This window comes from Aythya ferina (assembly GCF_964211825.1).
Source record: "Aythya ferina genome assembly, chromosome: 3".
Classification (NCBI taxonomy): Eukaryota; Metazoa; Chordata; class Aves; order Anseriformes; family Anatidae; genus Aythya; species Aythya ferina.
Genome location: NC_140298.1, coordinates 104,602,184 through 104,623,648, shown reverse-complemented (window position 1 = coordinate 104,623,648; position 21,465 = coordinate 104,602,184). Strand labels below are relative to the sequence as shown.

The following is a 21,465-nucleotide window of genomic DNA, read 5'->3' as shown; positions in this document are numbered from 1 at the left end:
CAATGGAAATTGTGTTGCTGCTGCAGTGGGAGACACCATCCACTAGAAATTGCTGCTGAGCTGGGAGCTGGTACTCTTTGGTACTCTTTTTTTTTTTTTTTTCCCCCAGGACTAGCAGTGAAGTTAATCCCATTTTAGGACATGAGGTGCTAAAAGTGAAAAACCAAGGTGCTGTCTCCAGCAGGTTGGATCTGATATTTCTTCACTTCCCATCTGGCACTGTTTGGATTTGAAACAGCAATTTCCTTGCAAGAGGAAACAGGATTGGGCATGGGTATAGTTACTGCTGCTTTTTTTTTTTAATAAAGACACTATTACATTACATTGCTCTCCATGTCTCGTGTGTCAGTAGTAGAGTGACCCTCATGTGATCAGCTTGTTTATAAGTACCAAATGAAGGAACTGAAAGTTCCCATCCTTTCAAGGAAATAACTTAAAATGTGGATATTTGTGATCCAGTGGTGTCTGTAAGGGATTGCCCTTAGCTCATTCCTCTGAAAGTCGATGTAGTAACTGCTGGCAGCCAGTAATAACAACCACTGATGTGGGGCAGGAGCTGTGCTCCAGCTCAAGTCATCCTAGCACATGAGCTCTCCTAATGACATTTTCTAATTGACATATTTTAACTTGACAAAAACTACGTTTGGGAGTGCTTGGGATTGTAAATCAGATCACAGTAAGGTTCAAAGCAATCCTGGCAAGTTTTCTTAAGTACTTTTGTTAAATTATATAGAAAAAAAAAAAAGGCATTCTGCTTTGATGCTTTTTTTTCCTGTTAAGTTGTTGTTGCAGTACCAGGACTGTACATGCCTAATAGATCCATCAGCCACCACACATTTAAAACAGTTTTATTTCCAGTCCAGTAGAGACTCCATCTTTGTAACTTACCAACAAAATAATAAATACTACTGTAGTACCACCTGCCTCAGAAATACATTTCTGTAACACTATGAACAAAAGGTGTTTATACTGAAGTTGCTTAAACCTTAGTGGAAGTGTTAGGAAAATCTTGTGTGGTTATCCTGCTACAGCTTCTGCGTTTTAATTTGACTTTCAGCAGCTAACAATTCTTTTATTATAACATTAGGGTCCTGAATAGGTTAAGCTTGAGTGATTTGTTTCTTTTTAACTGCAGTCAAGAAGGCTGAGGTCAATCTTGAAATAGACATAAGGATAGTACTCCTGATTGCTCAGTTGTAAGCCGGGGATGTCCATGCCAGGCTGCAAAAGAAAACATGACTTCAGTACCAGTAAAGAAAGCGTTGCACTGTTCCAAGCTAACCTGGATTGCTTTTTGTACTTCACTTTCTTAGGGGGAATGGAGTCTTGCACTTGCTGTGCTTAACACAGGGACTTCACACACAATCTGATGTTTGCTTGGTATTTTTAGGCTGTCTAATGCCGTCAGCATTGAGAGTTGATGCTTGTTTGTAACTTCATGAATGGGCATTGCAGCATTTCGTGGTGCTTCATCTCTAAAACAGTATATTTCTTTCTCCTTGTTTCGTGCACTGGGACTCTTAAGCCTGCCTGGTCTTAGGCAGTTTTAAGCTATTGGCTTTAAGCCATGGGATTTCCACTGGTTTATCCTAAATCCTTTATGCACTTAAGATGTGGGGAGGGAGAAAGCAAGTACTGCTGCCTGCTGAAGGCCCAGGTTGAGAAGTTTAGTCAGTGGCAGCCACTTACTGGCCAGGGAGCTGTCACAGTCCTAGGGTTCATTTTGAATTACTGCTGTGTGTTGATCTGAAAGCTTACAGAAGGCGTGAAGCTTTTCACCTGAAGAAACTGCCGTAACTGAGCAGACCAATTTCAGCCTGGTAGCTGTTAACAGTGGCTGCTTCAATGGAAACTACACTGCACATCTCCACGATAACCTGCCCCTGCCCGATGCCCCTAGCCATTCTGTAGCCACCGAAGGTTACAGCTGTCAGCAGGGATCCTGCCTGAACCCTACAGCACGTGCAGTTGTAGCCTAAATACGCACATCCATTATACTTGCTGCTGCGACTTCATCCAGGTGTTTGAAGACCACGTTCAGGACATCCCTCAGGCGCTTTACGGACTTCCTATTTGGCTGCAGCAACATCGCTTGGAAGTTCACCGGGAGGCCATACCTTGGGACACACCAACACACGGGGTCATTTCCCGGGGGGGCACAGCTTTCCACCCCCGCCCTTCTGCGGGGCTGCACGTTCTGACTTCTCCAGGAACCTCTGCCAGCACTGCCCGCTTACCTCAGGACAGATTCGACGAAAACTCTCAAGGCTTTCACGTGAATCCAAGCCACGAACGCTTCACTGAAGTTCACTTTCAGCCAGCGCAGCAGAGGGCCCTATGAGGACAAACGTAGCGGTACCGTGATGCCCGTCACTCCCTGAAGCTGCTCCATAGCTAACACCATCGAACCCACCACGGGCTGCTGAGGTAGTTCTCAGGCAACCCATTATTGGCTCCCAGCTTATCAGAAACTTGAGTAACCTTGGGCAAATTCTGTTATCTGTCCTGTGCCTTGGTTTTAGATAGAGCTCTTGGTGCTAGATAGAGCTCGCAGGAATCTGCTGGAACTATAAAACCATTTCTGAGTGAGATCCTTACACACACCAACACCAGGGGCCTAAATACATGCACCATCAACTCGATGTGCTACTTACGTATTGCTGTTTCTTATCAGAAGCTAATTTCATCAGCTCTTCCTTTTCACATTTCAGTTCCTTCTCATCAAAATAAAATTCTCGAACCATGAACCTGCAATTGAGTGACATTTGCTCTCACAAGCCCTAGTCCAAGCAATAAACACACATTTCTTTTGCATCTGGAGAAGCAGGATTGGTATGTTTAAAGGTGCTAGCCACTGAGCCATCTAAAGTATCTGGAGGGCAGGAGCTGAAGTCACTCCCAGAAAGCAAACTTCCTGCTGCCAGTAGCAGGAGAGCAGTCAGAACAATTCCAGGATCTGCAGTTCGGTGTTCAAAGAATTGCTCTAACTAGTCACAGCTCCTTCCCTTCCCACTGCCTTCTCAGTGGCTTCAGGGCCAGCAGCAGCCCAAACAGTAAAGTCCTAAAAAACAGCAATGCTTTCAGCTGTACTGCACAGAGAACAAGTGCCTTTACCCTCATCATCCATTTGTTAGCCTGATGTGCCTCGCAATCCATGACTGCCTACCTGTTCTCTCTGGCTTTAGCCTTGAAGTCTTCCATCACTTTTCTAAATAGGGTCACAGTGAAGAGTCCTCCCTCAGCATCCTCAGCGATCATCCTGTGGGAGGGAAAAACAGCTGCTGTGATTCGACATTGCAAACCTCTTGTGCTTTCTTCACCTTCCTCTTGCAGTTCTTTCTTTCACTTATGACACTGAGCAATATTATTTACAGGATTATTTATTCCAGGTGAAAGGATAATGCAAATGGCAGTACACTGGATTATTCTATTCTACTGCAGAAAACAATTACAGATGGAAAGGTACTGTTTGATCTCTGTAAAACATATTTTTTTATATAAATTTGTATGTGATTACATGTTTCTGAATTGTGCCTGGATTATTGTAACTAGTTTTTTGTCTCTGTTACACAACAAGCAAAAGACCTGGCTCATTGCTCATGTGCGTACTGCACATAGAAAGAGATAGATTACTGGAAAAGGGAACCACATGCTAATTGTAGAGAAAAAACAGTTGTTGGTTTGTTTTTTTCTTTCACCTGTACTTTCCTTCAGTGGTGTAATTTCTGATTTCAAATGAGATTGGGCAAATCTATATGTTAACATGGAGCTCATGTGTTAGACAAGTCATTCCTGAACAATTTGAGGAACGTCAGGGATCTCTGAAGCCAGCCAGGACCTTAATTCGGAATTTCACTTACTTGGTGGAGCGAGGCACTACCATATCAGAGAGGGATTCATACGTCTTCTGCCACTGTATGTAGCTTGACCTTTGAGCACAAGACGAGGCAGAGTAAATAAATACTATATACTAGAAAGCAAATGTATTGATAATCATAGCTAATTACGGTAATGATTTGGAGTAGGAGCTGGGTTATGTGATAAAAACACATAAAGCTTCTTAGAATCATAGAATCATTCAGGTTGGAAAAGACCTCTAAGGTCATCTGGTCCAACCTCTAACCTAAATTCCAGTACTAAATCATGCTGCTAAGTTCTAACTCTACACTTGAAGACCTCCAGGGATGGTGACTCAACCACTTCCCTAGGCAGCCTGCTCCAATGCTGCACAGCCCTTTCAGTGAAGAAATGTCTCCTAAAATCCAACCTAAACCTCCCCTGGTACAACTTGAGGCCATTCCTCCTCCTCTTATCACCTGGTGCTTGGGAGAAGAGCCAGATTCCCACCTTGCTACAATCTCTTTAAGGTAATTGTGAAGTACAGTAAGGTCTCCCCTAAATCTTTTCTTCTCCAAGCTAAACAACCCCAACAGCTCCTTGTAAGACTTGTTCTCTAGACCCTTCACCAGCTTCACTGCCCTTCTTTGGCATGCTCCAGCACCTCAATGTCCTTCTTGTAGTGAGGGGCCCAAAACTGAACACGTTTCAGGCATGGCCTCACCAAAGCTGAGTACAGGGGGACAATCACTTCCCTAGTCCTGCTGGCCAAACTATTTCTGATACAAGCCAGGATGTTGTTGGCCTTCTTGGCCACTTGAGCACACTGCTGGCTCACATTCAGCTGGCTATTGACCAGCCTTCTCTCCTTTCCTGTCCTAGTCATCAGCTAGAGAGATGTTTTTCCACTGTTGCACCCTCAATTCTCATATAGTGTCTTGGGATGAGAAAGGGTCTGAAGCAGGAAGCTGAAGGTGGGAAGAACGAGGCTCTTGGCACACATGTACAGGCTGTCACAGTGTCCCATGCTCCAGGACCTCCACGCATGATGCCTCTGGTCCGTGGGCAGGTGCGGTACATCTTGTGAGCACAGGCCCAGAGCTGATCTGGTGCTATGCTGGAAACATGGCAAGAGCCAGCACTCAGAGAACGGGGTCAAAGGAAGGGTGAGCTTGCAAAGCGAGACATCTGTTTATAGGAGGAATCTGAAAGAACTTGCCAATAATAAACTCAACAAACTTACTTCAAACAGCTTTTCATAACATGTTTTTCACAGACAGAAAAATGATGGTACCGTGTGTGTGTGTCGGAATAGGGCTATACTGAGAGGACAAGTTCTGTGTAGGCTTCTAAGAAGGACGTCTTGTACCTTCACAACTGGTGGTGACAGCAACCATCCTACACGCAGGCACTAACAACTACATGACCAGCAGAGGCCCTGTGAGTATGGCAGGTCTAATTCCTTTTATAAACTGGCTAAGCTCCAGTAAAAATCTGTTCTTCTGTTTATTTATTTATTTTATTTTTATTTTTTAACTCCTACTGTTCCTAGCAGGAGGCTGTTTGAGAACCTGCTCTGTAACAGCTAAAAACCTACATCCCACTTCTGTCCTGCTCTGACTTTGGAGCCGTCCTTGTTTCTCTCTTTCGTGCCAGCATCACCCTTGGCAGAAACCATTCTCTTTGCTAAGAAATCCACCCATTCCCCAGACATGGTGAGGATCAACTTCCCCACCCTGATCCAGTATTGCCTGGATCCAGCGTTTAGGCCCAAAATTCAATGCCGCACCTGAGCGCACGTGCCCACGCTATTGCCTTACTTTGGTACTACGACCAGCAGCGTGATGAGGTACTCAGAGTTCAGAACAAAGTCTTCTTTATGCACAATGTCTGCTAGGGTCCGGGTCAGCAGGTTTCCCCTAAAGTGGACAAGACAAAGAAAAAAAAAAAAACATTAGCAGGAACCCAACAGCAGCATGCTGGGGTATCATGCTGTAAGTATTGTTGCCAACAGTGCACACTGGGGTAGAAAAGCATCAGGATTGCGGTGCCTGAAGGACACGTCTATGCTTCTAAAGCGGCCGTTCATTTATCTTTATTGTACCTAATTAAAAAAAAAAAAAACAACTAATGCTAATTCCAGAATGTCATCAACTAGAGCTAGTTTATCCTTTTCCTCTATGTGAAATGACACCATGCTGCTGTTACTGTTTTTATAGTGAGGGTGTAGGTGGTTGGAAAGTGCTCCTCTGAAGCTGCCACCCCTCTGCCAGGCAGCACCACACCTTGCAGGAGGCACCTGCTTTTCTCAAGGCTGCTTGTGGGGCCGTGTGTCAGACACAGCGAGCGATGTCAGTTCTGATCTAAGCCATCCAAGCAAACCTGGACGGTGGAAAACAAACTGCCCCTCTCAGCAGCACAGGGAGATTCCCTCCAGCTGAAGGATAGTGGAGACAGAAATCTCATGCACAGGTGCTGCGGGGCCTGCAGGAGATGCCTGCTCACAGCCCTGTTGATCACCTGAGACCCCACGGGGCTGCACACCTACTACATGCATGCGACTAGGCTGGACATGGCTGGTAAGAACCAGAGGGAAGAGAGCAGCTCCCTCCCTCCTCCACTGGGCAGGCGTGAAGAAGGACCTGAGCCAGTAGTTTTGGGGCTGAGGTTGCTGTGCCAGTTGGAACATGAACTGGCCAGTAACAACTTACTAGATGCTTGTTAATCCCAAGCTAGCTGGCACCAGTGTACACAGAGGCACCAGCATTCAAAGGTGGGCAGCACTGAGAGGAAGTGCCTGGAACATGAGGTCTCAGCTCCTGTCCCTCACCCCTTTGCTCTAGGTCCGGCACTGCTCACATTGCCCACACAGAGCAGCTGCCTCTCTCCTGGGATTTAACCTGACCTGGGAGTTGTGGAGCTGGAGAGATGCTGCAGGAGCAGGCTGAGAAGACAAGAAAAGGAAAATGAGAGCTTGTTGTCTCATTAGTGCATCCTGTCCACGATTACGCAGGCCAAGACAAACGCTTCTAACACCATCCATACCAAGCTGGAAGCACAGGCCAGTGGGGTTGGCTGGCAGTGGTGTGGCACAGGACACAAACACAGCCGAGGCCTGCAACTGTGATAGGGCTCTTCTGACCCTTGGGGACACCACGGTCCCCATGCTGAGTAGGTCTCCGTGAGGGACAGACGCATTTTTTGACAAATGTTCTGAACCACCACCTGGAAGTACTTTTTTCTATGGCTTCTGGTTGGGTTTAACTGAGTTGGTGCCTGACTTGCCCTAGAGAAAATCCAGATTAACAGCAATTTTGGTAGCAGCAAAATTCAGGCAGTAGCACATAGGCAAAGATCATAATCAACTGAAGGCAGGAGAGAGAAGCCCTGGCAGAGACTTGTAGAATTCTGCTAGCCTTTGTCTGGACCAGCAGAATGAAATAAAGAGAAGAAAAATGAAAGTGGGATGCTAGTAGGCACAGCAGGGAAGAAAAATAAATGCTTTTGCCTCGAATATTGTAGTTGACTTTCTGAAAAGCATTTGCAGAGCTCCCCTAGGAAAGAGCTCTGTGTTGCAAAGGAATCTGCCAGTTGACTCAGATGATCTAATTTCTGACTCCCTGAAATCTCATCAGAGCAATACAGTGGCATTCGGTTTTGACCCTTTCCCAAGACTGTTTGCTCCCCCTGCTAACAAAATCATATTAGGAACTGCAGTCTCCCATGAGCTGATTTTAAGACAGGCTGATCACATCAGCTACCCCTCAGCTTCCCCTGCAGCTGTGGATGCTCAGCATGGCCCAAAGCCAGGCACTAAATTTGCTCCCATCAGAACACACGTGGCCCGCTGGACAGAAGTGGACGTGGGCATGAACTGTCCTCTCCTGAGCCATGCAGCACTCCAGAAGTGAACAGGCACATGCTATACTTACACAGTTTTTTTCTCCAGGTTCTGCAAATTTCCTTTAATGTTGTTGTATGCAGCTGATCGGGTCTTCAGGTCTGTTTCTATTTGAGTCATTTGCTAGAACAATAAAAAACTGAGAGTCAATCGGGTGCTTTAGGCATTGTCCTCCTGCTCCTCCTTCTACCTCTGCACAGTGGCGAGGGGACAGAGCTGTCAGCCCCCCACCAACCAGCTGATCACGGCCAAGAGGGATCCCACATCACTTCTGGGTTCTGCAGGTGCCCTGTGGCAACGGACCCTGCAGCCAGAAGGATTTTGTTAGCTGTTACTGTGTGTATCGTGGGTGTACCTAAGGAGCTAGTTCACCATTCCATTTGTTATCTGCATCAAACAACAGATCACTCCTTCCTGAATAGGCTGGCAGTGTAAGCAACTCGTCTGACCAGCAGTGTGTTTGATTTAAGGTAAGGCCAGTGATTTCACAAGAAAACTGACATGGAGAATAATATTAGTTACATAAAGCAATAAAATATTACAATAACGGGACTAAAACATAGAAAGCTTATCAATATGTCCTAGTAAATCTGATAAAGTGCCATATGTTTATGTCATAAGTTTAGATACTTATTTTATATAAATATGTGATCCCTGTTATTGCAGTAGCAATTAAATTAACTGATTTCATGCAGTGTGCTTCTGAGCCTGCTCCTGTTTTGCACCAAAGGCAAAATTCACAGACTGCCACGATGGAAGGGACCAAAAACTGTCAGAAGACACAATTCCCCTTTCTAATATCTTCTTGTAACCTGGAGTACAATATACCTTTGATAATGCTTCCAAAATATTCTTCAGCGGCTGCTTTATGGGATATTTGGCCATGTCCCATTCAAACCGGGTCAGGTAGCTAATGAGGTCAACTGAAAATACAAAGAAATGCATTAAAGCCAACAGCTTACCAAATAAGTAATAAGAATTGGGGTCTTCCCTCGCTATACCCTACACGTGACTTTTAATTAGCATTAGAGATGGCTGTGAACCAGCGGCTCAGCTCTAAATCCTCACAGAAATTTGATCAAATATGCACAAATCATGCGTTCAATCTAATCAACACCCCCAAAATAAGAAACGGGTTACTGAGAGTTTGAACAAAGATATTCAGGGCATAGCTGATGTTGCCTATCCATGATCCAGGCAAACTCTCACTAGAAATCAAAGTGATCCAGATGTGATGGGGAATTCCTCCCTCACTGTGCCCACAAAGCTCCCCATCTCACACAAAGCCATACGGAGTTTTTCTACGTGGATAAATCCAAATAAATGTCCAGCCACAGCACCACACGTCAGAAATTCACAGCAAAGCCCTGTGTGCATGCAGCCCTCCAAAACAAGACACCCTCGGACCGCTAGGAGCCCTGGCATCTTCCAGAATTAAGGGGAAATGATGCATAGGATGTCCCCTAGAGTAGGATGGCACTGCTTCACTTCTGAAATCCAAGGCTCCCTAACCTCAGGACATTAAGCTTGGTGCATTATGGCACCACGTTAAAATTCTCCTCCAGCAGCTCATGAATTCAGACAACTCCTCACCTATGCTGAGTCCTGGGAGCCCTTAGGATCCCGGTCTCAGTGGCTAGACAGAGAAGCCAGAGGTGTTGTCAGCTGCAGGATGGGCTTCCTTCCACACCTGCAAGGATGGAGAATATCTGGGCAGCTGCTCTGGGGAGATGGGAAGCAGAATAGGACCAAGGTGCTAAGGGAAGGAGGGGCACGCTGGGGCTGCTCAGTGCTCTTTGGTGCCTTACCCAGAGTTAACTCACTCCAGCAGTGAGGTCTGAGCACAGTTTCTTGTGGGATGGACTTCCAGGGTGAGAGGAATGCTGTATGAATTGAGATGCACGAGGAGGAATGTGGAAAGGTGTTTAACTGCTTTACTGCCAGGCTGGGGGTGCTGCCCTGCCTTGCGTGACATCGAACACCCTGGCAGGAGAGCTCTATCCTTTCCACGGGCTTCTCTCACCCCACAACAGAGTCAGCTTACCCTATTAGATTTCTGAAGCATGGAAAGTCTTACATTAGGAGGAAACCAGCTTCTTATCAAAGGACAAACTGCCCAGGAGGCAGAGAGCGTTGGCACGACCACCTTCTCCCTCCCTTTCTTTGCAAACCACAGCTGTAAATCTGCCACACATCCAAAGCACAGGAGTCAGGAGGCGAAGGTCCCTCCTGCCAACATCTGACCAGGAGCTGGCAAATCCTCCAGCACAGGGAGCGTGCAGGAATAGGGCAAAGCTGCAGCAGGGCTGCTGCACGCCTCATCCTCGGGCAGTGCTTGCTCAGACCTCCAGAGAGGAGGCAGGGGGGTCAAAACACCTGAAGTTCACAGGAGCACTTAGGAGAGGAGAGATGCCTCCTCCCCAGAGTGCTCACAGCTGCCCAGGAACCCTGCAGGCTGAGTTCTTCCCAACTCTGCTTCACTCACCCAGCTCTAGGCAGCAACTTGAACAGCTTTCACCAAAAATGCTGGATTCTTCAAAATTGTTACTCCTCTTTTTTTTTTTTTTTTTTTTTTTTTTTTCCATTTCAGTTTTGAGCTCATTATAAATGGAGTAATTCCATGACTAACCAAATTTTAAAGTTATTTCTGGGTCAGCGTTACTACAGTTGGAACAGAATTTGCTCTAGATCTTTTAAGAAAAGCTTTACTTACATTTCACATTTTTGATGGTCAATAAGCAAAAAAGAACCTCCTGCTATCATGATATAACAAAATTTCCCATATACACAAATCCAAGTTTTTCTTCTATAAGAGAGACATCTCCAAGTGACTGCTTCCAGTTGTCGCCCGCTGGAATGCAGTGTGTGTGCTCATTTAACCAAAAGTGCTGTGTTTCTGGTATTTTCATTTTCCTTCACACAAATTTAAACGGACAACTGCTACACACAGCCAACATTTTAACCACCTGGTGGACCCAACTGCTGACAGCAACATACACATCAGAGCTAAAACCTGACCATTTGTATGGTATAACTGAAAAACTAAACCTCAGTTTGGACCGTCTAATTGTCTGAAATGGGACAAGACAGCAAGAAATCACGTCTTATGATTTTGTTTCTGATTTTGTGACCTTTTTTTGGGGTCCTTTTGTTAACCAGAAAGGGGGAAGGGAGGATTCTTACAGCAGTATTGCTGCTGCTTATGAGGAATGACATGGGATTCTATTAGGGGAATCCTAGATATATATATTTGTATATTAAAATTGATTCTTTTTTTTTTTTTTTTTTTTTTTTTTTAAGAAGCAGTGAGTAATTTTCGAAGAGTTCTATGATGTGACTCACTTGGCTGACCAAAGGACAGAAACTAGTAACATACGCAAATAATTTCCACATCCCTCTATTACAGCACATGCAGAGCTGACAGGAAAGGAAAAGGGTGTGAAAAGAGGAAACAAAGGAAATAAGTTGAACCTGATGTTTCTCAAGTCATAGGGATATCGTGATCAAGCTACGAGGTTGTTACTTGAGAAATCCATCGTAACCTGATCACTGTATCTCTACAACCAGACCAGGACTCGTTTCTAGCACTACTACACACAGATGCATGCTTGTAACACCACTGCAACCAGTGATTCTCAACATACTTTTCAGACATTTCATTTTATCCTTTAGCCCTGTAAGGTAATAAGTGGGATTATTGTACTAGTTACATAGTTGCACACATCAAATGCCAGTCTTATTTCATGCACGAAGGACATTTCTAAAAGCACTTCCCCCTTTTATCCTTTACTCATACAGATTTGAAGTACAGCACTGCAGACAATCGAAGGGTGATGGGGTGTGTGCTGTTAGCTTTCTTGTCTGACAGTCACTCTACAAGCCTGTATGTAGCACGTGTAACATGTCCAGCTTCACAAATGCAGGATGGCTTGGGAAGAACATGCTCTGCAGCAGCTCTGAAACCCACTCAGGGTCTAACAAAATGCGTAGAGATCTGTTCCTAAGTGTTAACTTTGTCCTTAACACAAGTTCCCTTTAGGGCCTTGAGTAGCATACTAAGGGATAAGGTGAGGAAATAAGTTCTTGGAGGTCACAAAAACACCACACTGAGTACTTAGAGACAATGCAGGGGAGCATGCAGTGAAGCAGTGGGCTCCAAATTCATCACGTCAGAAGTGTCCTTGCTGTCATTGCCTGCTCTTCTTCTCTGCTGTGCAACAGCTGCCAGCCAGGGCAGGACATCAGAAGGGAAACCAAAGTCCTCATGTCCTGCTGCCTGTGCTGGCCTGGGAAGTCCTCACCCACCCAGCTGCTGAACAGCATCACAGCTCCACTACAGAACCTACATATGCCAAGTTATCAGTGTAGGAAACTGCTCAGGCTTTGGTTGTAACTGCAGCACTGAGTATAACAGGGTGTTTCTGGTCTTGCTGCTCACAACCAACTCCTAACTCCCCAGGAGATGAAGTGTATCATGTTTTGGAGCCAGGGCCTCAAACATCCACCTGTGGTGTCAGAAATCCATGGTTAACAGAGCACGGGATCTATCCCAGCACTGAGGGAGGGAAAGCAAAATACTCATGGATGCCATGCTGCTGTATAGAATACAGTTTAGCTGCCTGGAAGTGATCCAGTCTATGAAGGCCACAAAAAGATGCTTGGCCATTTTAGGTATGAAGGAGGATGTCTCCTTCTCTGCTCTTCATTCCTTAGCTCTGGTGCTAAAAACATTTATTCCACAAAGGGGTACCAGCTGCTTAATACTGTCCTGGAAGCAGGAAGCAAAGCTGGAACTGGATAAAACTTTGAGAAGTAAAAAAAAGGGATCTGGCTAGATATGTTCTTAAAAAGTATCCCTTATTGTTGTCCTTTCTAATGTGTGAGTGTTTCAATTCTAGGTGTTCACATCCTGAAGCAAATACCAGTAGCACCAATGCGTTAACGTTAAGATATCCCCATTCACAGCACCTACCTCCATTGGCCAGAAGATTCTCCTGGACTTTATCTTTGGAGTCCTCCATGACTTCTCCTATATACTGGGCTATTTTCTTTATTACGCTTCAGTGTAACAGAGAAACATTGTTAGTGAAGAAACAACATAAAATAGTTACAACAATGATCTGATAAACATGGAGATACTCCAACAAAACTCTGAAGCAAGGCAGGTCAATTTGCAATAAAAATGATAATAAATAACCTGTGGCATATAGCAGAACTAAAATACACTGATTTCTGTAAACACATAGATAATATCTTCTTCCCAGTGCTCTAGACTTCCTAAAAATACACTGTAAGTCATGATAATTAGAGCAGAAACCACAAGACATGAAACCCATGTTTACAGCTCTGAAAGTGATGGAGTGACAAGACTACACACAGAACCATCCAGTCTAGCCCTGCTTGAAAACATGGTCCACAGGACGCTGAATAAACCCTTGTGGTTGCTGAAATAAGGTTCTGACTAGGTACTCAGGAGAAAACAAAGATGTTCTCTTTGACAGTGAGAATTTCCATCTTATTCCTCTTCTTTAGGGGACTCTCTCCCCTCTCTTTAGCATGGTGGACAAGACATTGCTTTAAGATGTGTGAGAACAAGCTTCAAATCCTCCTTTGATTCTGAGCAGTGATTTGGACAAATCTCCTCCTTCTGAAGATTTTTCTCTAGACAGTTTATTAAAAAAAAAAAAAAAAAAAAAAAAAAAAAAAAAAGTGTCATCACATCCCTTCAGCAGTAGAATTGAATCATTTGATCCCAGACAAAGTACCTCTTTCATAAAGGCCAAACTGCATTTCTGGTTGTTTCTGTATCTTTCTGTACTCAGAACTATTCTCAGAATTTGGCCTTCAGTTCCCTAACAGTACCGGGTTTACTACTCCTCGTAAACAAAGCAACAGCTAAAAATTGACTGCCTGATCATGACATTCGCAGACATGAAGTGGACCATGGGGTGGTGACATAAAATGACAGTGTGTCTTGAGAGATCCTGTGGCTTTCAAGAGCTAAGGAAAGGGATTTCAGGTACAGATATTATGAAAGTATCAGAGATAATGATTCTCTGATGTGTTGCAAAGCTAATTTACAGGGCATTTAAAAGAAGGAATTCACAGAGGTAAAGATTTCTCCCACCTCCCTTCTTGGGAACAAGCTCACAGTTTCTGGAAAGGTTTTCTAGTCCTGTGACAGGGAGGAAAGATCAGAGACTGCTGATGCTGCCAAAAACACAGTGGGCAGAATTGCTGCTGTTCTCATGACACCAGACAGGAGCAGCTCAGAGTCTAGGCTTGGTGCACCAAACAGAGCTGCCCCATTTCCTGGGGGGAATCTCTACCAGCTCACAGCCCTTTAAGGGCTGCTCTGGTTTTTACTGTCCAGCTGCAGCCACTTAGGGACCCCATGCAGGCTGAGAGCTGCTGGTGGAGAACTGTTTTGCCCACACTCGGGCTGAGGGGAGAGTGCAGGGACCCACCAAGCCATTCTGCGTCAGCTGCCACCTTGCCAAATACTTCTGCAATTTTCAGCTGGCAGATGCAGCTGGTTTTCAGCTCCTTCCTGATGTCCGGAGAGCCCAAAGGAACTTGGAGGAAAACAAGGCACAGCAGGAGGCTGGGCATGTAACAGAGAAAGCAGCCAATGTGAAAGCACATAAACCAGTAACTTTTCCAAGGGGACTGAAGTGTTTTAATTACAGGTGAGTGCAGCTGGTGGCTAACCTGATAGCTGGGAGACCGACAGCTTTGGTCTCTCACCTTAGAGACTGATGGTGGGGCAGGTATGTGCTTTTGTGCACCCTACAGCTCTAGTTGCCCAGCCAAGGCTCCCTACCCTTCCAGCCCATGTGCTGCAGGGTCCCCTCAGGCAGGGTATGGCCAGAACAAGCTGGGCTAGAGAGATGTTCTCCTGTCCCAGCTTGGTCTCTGCACCTTGCCTTCCATCCTGGGAAAGGCAGCTGGGCCTCACTCACCCAATACATTCCCTGGGCAATGAAAGAGAGCACACCCTGCGTGCCACTGATGGCTGAGGCAAGCGAGAGGAATCAGACCCCTGGAGAAGCCCCGTTGACTACAGCAGCATCCAACAGCACACAGCTTTAACAAGCAGCCCTTAAACCGCTCCATTTGATCAAGTGAGTCTCACCTTTAGCAAATATCACCTTCAAATGCTGTGTTATAGAAGGAGAGGGTTTCAACTAGACTGCCTTTAAAAAGTAGTAATAAAAACCTGTAGAGAGAAAACCTGTAAAAATAACTCCCTGTAGTTTATTATTATAGCTTGGAAAAAACACACATTTCGCTTGTGAAAATGCTGCAATGTAATTACTTAATTAAAAAAGAAAAGTTTATCAGTCTTTAAATGATACTGTGTATTATTTGGCACTAGCAGCTAGGTCTCCAAAGGCTGCAGGCAGCAGAAGCCCTTCAATTTCAGGCTCTGCAGATGTTGGATCCTGGAGAGCCCCTGGGTAAGAGTAAGGGAGGGGAATGTCAGCTTTGGAGAGCACCACGGCACCTACCATACGGTGACATGGAAAAACACTCCGCCTCCTATGTAAATAAATAATAAAAGTACATGGAAACAGTAGATCCTGCAAACTCTTGCCCCTTCTCTGCTGTCCTGGCAGGAGGCAGCGCTGGCAGGTTTGTGCTGCCTGGCTTTACGAGCAGTTCTGTTTATCTAGCAACAGTGCAGCAGGTAGCTAGCTGCCACAGAGGAGCAGGAATGTAAATGCTCAGGTCATTTAGCAGCCTCATAACCCTCTGGATGCCATTTGCTTTCACTAAGTACAAGTGCTGGGCATTTTAACCCTTGACTCCCAATTTATACTCCAGACCTTTGGCATCTATTTAACAATAAACACTTTTGGACTTCCAGTACATTTGTGTTGATTGTTCTCTGCTATTGCTCTCCTCTAACTCATTTTTCTTATTTTTTAAGCATGTTTCTTATTTTTAAATCTTATTGCTTCTTCTTGATTAGTTAGCTCAAAGACAAATAGGAAGAGTCCTCACCTCAGGAGCTTACTCTGCAGAAGTTTCACTGCCTCCTTTGCTCAGTGCATATGCATGTCATATAGTGAGTGTCACTACTGGCACTGAAGGGACAATTTGTGGAGTAAAGTGGCATTCAGCTTGAACAAGGAGCTATATGCTACACTGAAGAGTTAAGACAAAGGTAACAGTGGGAGATTAAGAAGCTCATGATGATATGCCACATAAACTATCCTCAGTGATACACTGATCCTACAGCAGGCTTTGCAGAAATCTTATTCCAGTACAAAGTTTGGAATTAGTTAAGCTCTTCTGAAAATCAATTCTGCATGATTTTTGCAACCCTCAAAGCAGAATCACACAATTGCTTGGCTATCTGCTGCCCTGAATAGAGAAATCTTGCATTAGAATAGGCAGCTGCTACTGGATCTCTCCATTTACCCCCATTCCCACTTCATTTCAGCGTGGACAATCTCCTGCAGTATGAACCAGGGACCTGGATGCGTTTACAGAGACTTCAGGGTAGTTTTCCCTGCCAGATGGACAGAGTGGCAACAGAGAAGGTTTTATGTATGAATTAACTATTAAGCTGCTCTGTCCTGCTAAAAAATCCTGAAAAAGCAATTCTAAAAAGATCAAAATTGCAAGTAACCCAGGGTGATCAAACGTAATCAGTGCTGCTGCGAGTACCAGTAAAATCATTACACTGTCCTGTGGAGAAATGCATTCTGGCAGACTTACTTTTACCCAAACAGCCTAACATAGATGTAAACAGCTTATATCAGTGTCTCTGTAAGCATTTGCATCCAACAGACAAAATTAATGAAAAGTACCAAGCATATTTAGACGAGCAACTCCTTATCGGTCCTGGCTGGGATTGAAAAGGCAAAAAGCCTCAGAGTTAACATATGGCTCTGTGGCCAAGACCACAGCAATATGTGAGGTATGCCTCCAAAGCTAAAAAAGAAAAGAGAAGCAGCAGCTTATACTTTCATTGCTTCCTCAACAAAGCCTACTTTGTGCCATGAAGTATCTCAAAACCTGTCATTTCCTCAGCTTGCTGTTCTCTATCCTTTGTACACTCAGGTCAGTTTGGCCCTAACAGCAAACTTGGTGATGGTCAGCAAGGAGATCCCACAAGTTTATGCATAAACAGGTTTGATACAACATGTATCAAACAGTCAGTATTTTGATATTAATAGTCAAACAGTCAATGTTTTGGGAGTTTAAAAGGCTAAGAGGGGGAGTCCCAGATTTCATTCAGGAGAACTTACTACTTAGAACTCCTAAATCTGGTTGGAAGAGAGAAATCTCAAGAATAATATTCTGGAAAAAGAAAATCAGGGAGGGCTTCATATTATCTAAATATTTTATTAATTTGAGATTCTGGATAGCGTGGAAGTTGCTGTACAATATAAAATAAAGAAAAAACATTTTTTTAACAGTTTCCCTTTGAGAAACAGCTTCCCTAGTATTGCCACTCAGACATCACTGTACAGACGGAAGTACCACTGACTTCGTGCAGCCAGGTTTTAAGGAATAGTCCTTTCTATGGCAATTGACAGAAGGGTTAAACAAACCTGTCCACTTTAGTCAGGTCGCAGTCTGGGTTAAACTGAGTCAGACTGAGGTGAACACAAGGACATACCATGCCATAAAAACAATGTCTGTTTCTCATTTGTAGGCAGTAAATAAGATCTATTTTACCTTTCAGCAAAGCTATCAAGTTTTCCCAACTCATCTGACAGACCAACAAGAGCATCCAGTGTCCCCACCTGTGTAAGAGATGAGAAGTAGGTGAAAGATACACAAGTCTAAGGCTTCCGTTGGCTTTCTTAGGGACTTTGACTTGTATTTAGCATGTGTGAATTCAAAAGTTTTGCAGAATTTCATTCACTCAGTAGAAAATAGAAGCAATTCCTTTTCTCAAAGCCTAGGGTACAAAAAGCCTTTTTCAATAAAGGAAAAGCTGTATATGACATCTCAAGATCATACATCAATGTTTTCCTTCCTGTTTTCATTCCTGAATGATCTTGTAGAACATATTGGCCTTTTTCCTGATAAAATGCTAGGTAGAAACATGCCCAACATACATACAAGTCTGATGTACTGAGAGAACCAAGCAAAGCAGTATGTATTCAAGAGGTTCTTCATTCTCATTCTTTCCTAATTGCAAGAACTAAGTCTCTCACAAAGCCATTTCCTCCTACACCAACATCTGCTTTTTGTGTGACTCTGTCACTGTCACAATCCTACATTTAGGATGTGATTGTATGGCATTACAATATATTGCTGAACCTTTTCTTGCACTTTTGTCAGCTCAACATTACAAAGGGTCAAGCTGAAGGAAAAAAGGAACAAAGAAACAAATTTTACATAGAACAATTAGCATCTTCAGATGCTGCAAACATTTCCTTTAACATTAATGGACTCTCACCAACGCTGGCTGAGTTGGTGACTGTAAGGCACACAGAAGGTAAAATCATAGCAATTTCTGAGCACATGTAAAAAGCAGCACCTCCAGTCTGCAGCATTCATGTGCTAATTCAGTAGGTTATTTACTTGAGAAGAGGCCACAATCCCCTTTCACTTGCATCCTTATGTAACAGAAATAGCTCAAATTATAACCATTAACAATCTTTCTGGATTAAAGCCAGATCCTGGACTAAGTGTAGCTTTATAAGTGATGGGCGATGGCAGCTCCCCAGGGAATCAAGTTCTACATCTGTTGTAGCTCCACTAACTTTAATGAAGCATATTCGGACTTTTCACAGCCACAAGTGAAAAAAAATAAGGTGCAAATCTTATAAAAGAAGGATTAAATGAGGCAAAGACATAATAAAATCAAGGATTAATACTCTCCCTATTTATATGATCCTATGAAGCTGTTAATGTAGCTGAATATCCACACACATCTATTTCCCATAGAGAAATGTGCATTATAGCACTGTCTTCTCTGTCAGCGGTCTTACTGGCATGGTTCTAGATACTTCACTACTCCCTGTGCATTAGTGATCCAAGATGTACAATGCTATATGGTTGTCACAGCTGGAAGAAAATGGTACGCCAAATGCAACAAATTAGTTATTTAACTGGTCACCTTCACTCCTTACACATACTGAAGCTGACAAAAGTCAGCTTCAAGCAAAACAACTCCTGTTCCTTTCTGATCAGTTTTTAATTGACTGAACACAACTCATTCCCCAGTTGCAATCCTCTTCAGCTCTCTGCACATTGTCCCAAATGAAAAATCCCACAGAAGTCTCTAGTCCTGCCTGGGGCTGTTTCATCACCCATACCCAAACCGCTTCCCCACTTACCTTTAAGTCCGGAATATGGAACTTGCTGTTGCTGGACAAGTTGGATTTCAGTGTCACCGTATTCATTCTCTCCCATGCCTGCAGATTTGTTTTATCTCCTGGGGCAGAAATCAGCCAGAACTCCGACATGCTCTGATATTTTCCCTTCACTCCTGGTCACTGTAGAAACACAAGGCAGGTAAGAGGCTAACAAAGTCCCGCATAAAACGTGCTCTTCCCTAAGAGCTGACAGAGCTAGGGTGAATTAATGATTTTTTTTTTTTGAAACACGAGTACAGTGAGTCACCCTATGCCTCAGACTGAACTGGAACATGACCTTCTGCACAATGTCAGAGAGGGAGCGCAGCAGTTCCTCCTTTCTCAGGGCTGTTCCCTCCAGCTTCTGGACGAGGAGCTGAAGCTTCCTCCTCCCCTCGTCCCTCCCATGCCAGTCCACTCGCATCGCTGAGCACAGCCTCCATCGTCGCAGAGTTTGTGGACTTCACTGATGGCCGAACACCATGCAGGACTTGTGTTTGATCAGTATTGCCTCTCACTTCTTCGGGCGCCCGTAGGCAGATGTGGGAACGAGATGTAGAAAGGCTGCTCAACTTGGAGGCTGCAAAAGGCACCGCTGGAATATCGCTCTCCCTGTGTTTTCCTTTCCAGCTGAATAGGAAGGGGCAGGAGGAAGATGAGCAGAGATGCTGTCAGCAGAATAAGACAGAAAACAGTTACAAAAACCACTGGCGGACAGCTACACCGCTGTTACTCTGTGAATAGATCAGAGAAGCACAAACCGCACACGGAGACCTCCGGTTCTTCCCCCGGGCGCCTCTCCGGGGCTCCACTCCCACCGTGCCCACCTCTTCACCCGTGTCCTCACCCGTGCCCACCTCCTCACCCATGTCCTCCTCCTTCTCCTCCTGCCCCGTGTCCCCCCTCACCGTGCCCATCTCCTCACCCGCTGCCCGGGGCGGGCGCGGACATGCTCGCTGAGGCAGTGCCGGGCCCGGCGGGAAGCTGAGGCGAGGCAGCGCAGGGGGGGCCCTGTTGACAGAGGCCTCGGCGCTTTTAAACCCAGAGACATAACGCGGCTGTCACTCGCTTTCAATAAAAAACGACTTGAGAGAGCCGGAAGGACTTGGAATAATTAAATTCTGAGGCAGCTTCTGTTTCTGGGGCTGCCCTGGGTGGTTTACATAGCAAATGCTCATGCAGGCTGCTAGGTGATGCTTCGCTGGCAAAATACAGTCGTGGCTTTTAGTCCTCAGTCTTAAGTTTGTCATAAATTACCTTAAATTTGCCTGAGATCTTGGGAATGCTTTGTAGCTCATCTGAAGTAATGTTCTGGAGACCCTTTTAAACTAGACGTGCTCTAAAGGAAAGGAGCACCTAAATACCTGAGTACCTACCTGCCTGTGAGGGGCACCTCTGCAGATGGGGATTCAGCCCCCTCCTATGGTGCATCCAGTTCTCAACATCTGACTGAGTGCTCTAATCACTGTGCTGTCACTTGGGTAAGCTTTCCTGTACAATCACAGAATCATTAAGGTTGGAAAAGACATCCAAGATCACCTGGTCCAACCATCCTCCTACCACCAATGTCACCCACTACACCGTGTCCCTAAGCACCACGTCCAACCTTTCCTTGAACACCCCCAGGGACAGTGACTTTACCTACCTGGGCAACTTGTTCCAAAAACCTGTAGTTGGTGTTTTACTTTCTTTAGAAGATAGTGCATTTTCCTCTGGACCTATTCATGTTCCTATGTACCAAATGTAAATGAAGACCCACAAGAAATTGAATTTTAGAAGGATGGCCCTTGTTTTTTCACACGATCTGTCCTAAACCAAGGGGTTTGCATTGCTTGGTTCTGGCAGTTCTGATCATGCACAAACTCAGACCTCTTGATGCTTGCAGTTACCCTAATGAAGACCCATAATGGGTTCAAGTATCTCTGGCATTAGGTAGAAGCACCTCATGGGAGAAGTCCTAGATTTGGACAAGTCTGTAGTCTTAGACTTGGATAGATTCATTCCATCTAAATCATACTTCAGGTAACTAACAGTTCAGAGTTAAGGTTTATAGGTTCTTTACATTAGGCAAGATATACCATCAGGATTCATCCTCCTTTGCTTCTTTTTAACATTTTTAGTGGTATATAAAAAGAAATATTTGTGTGGAGGAGGAGAGTCTTTACTAAAAGCTCTCCAAAATGAAACACAAAGACTTGCAGTTGAAATAGCCGTTTCACTTTGTCTGCTTGCTTATTTGGTTTGTTCTTTTTGCTGTCTAGGGAAATTAAAAATTCAGTGTTCATGATAGTGATTATTCTAGCTCTTTACAAACATGGTGTTCCTTAGGGCACAGCAAAAGGACTTTAGTGAAGTTATTAAAAAAAAAAAAAAAAAAAAAAAAAAAAAGCCATGTCTGTCATT

General features: G+C 44.5%; 1 protein-coding gene across 2 annotated transcripts; it reads right to left on the bottom strand.

Annotated features, from left to right (window-relative positions):
• Positions 1-832: 832 nt before the first annotated feature.
• On the bottom strand, positions 833-19,624 carry ATP6V1C2 (ATPase H+ transporting V1 subunit C2). 2 transcript variants are annotated; one of them, XM_084513906.1, is made up of 13 exons: positions 19,361-19,624; positions 19,045-19,203; positions 17,432-17,499; positions 12,711-12,796; positions 8,567-8,661; positions 7,770-7,861; positions 5,658-5,756; positions 3,861-3,929; positions 3,167-3,259; positions 2,655-2,748; positions 2,238-2,335; positions 1,988-2,117; positions 833-1,221 (listed from the first exon to the last, which is right to left on the bottom strand). In XM_084513906.1, exons 2-13 carry the CDS (start codon positions 19,171-19,173, stop codon positions 1,126-1,128), a joined length of 1,149 nt encoding a protein of 382 aa, XP_084370032.1. In that variant the 5' UTR covers positions 19,174-19,203; positions 19,361-19,624; the 3' UTR covers positions 833-1,125. The 2 variants fall into 2 exon arrangements, with proteins under 2 accessions (XP_084370032.1, XP_084370031.1); XM_084513905.1 differs by having other exon boundaries at positions 19,045-19,402.
• Positions 19,625-21,465: the final 1,841 nt, after the last annotated feature.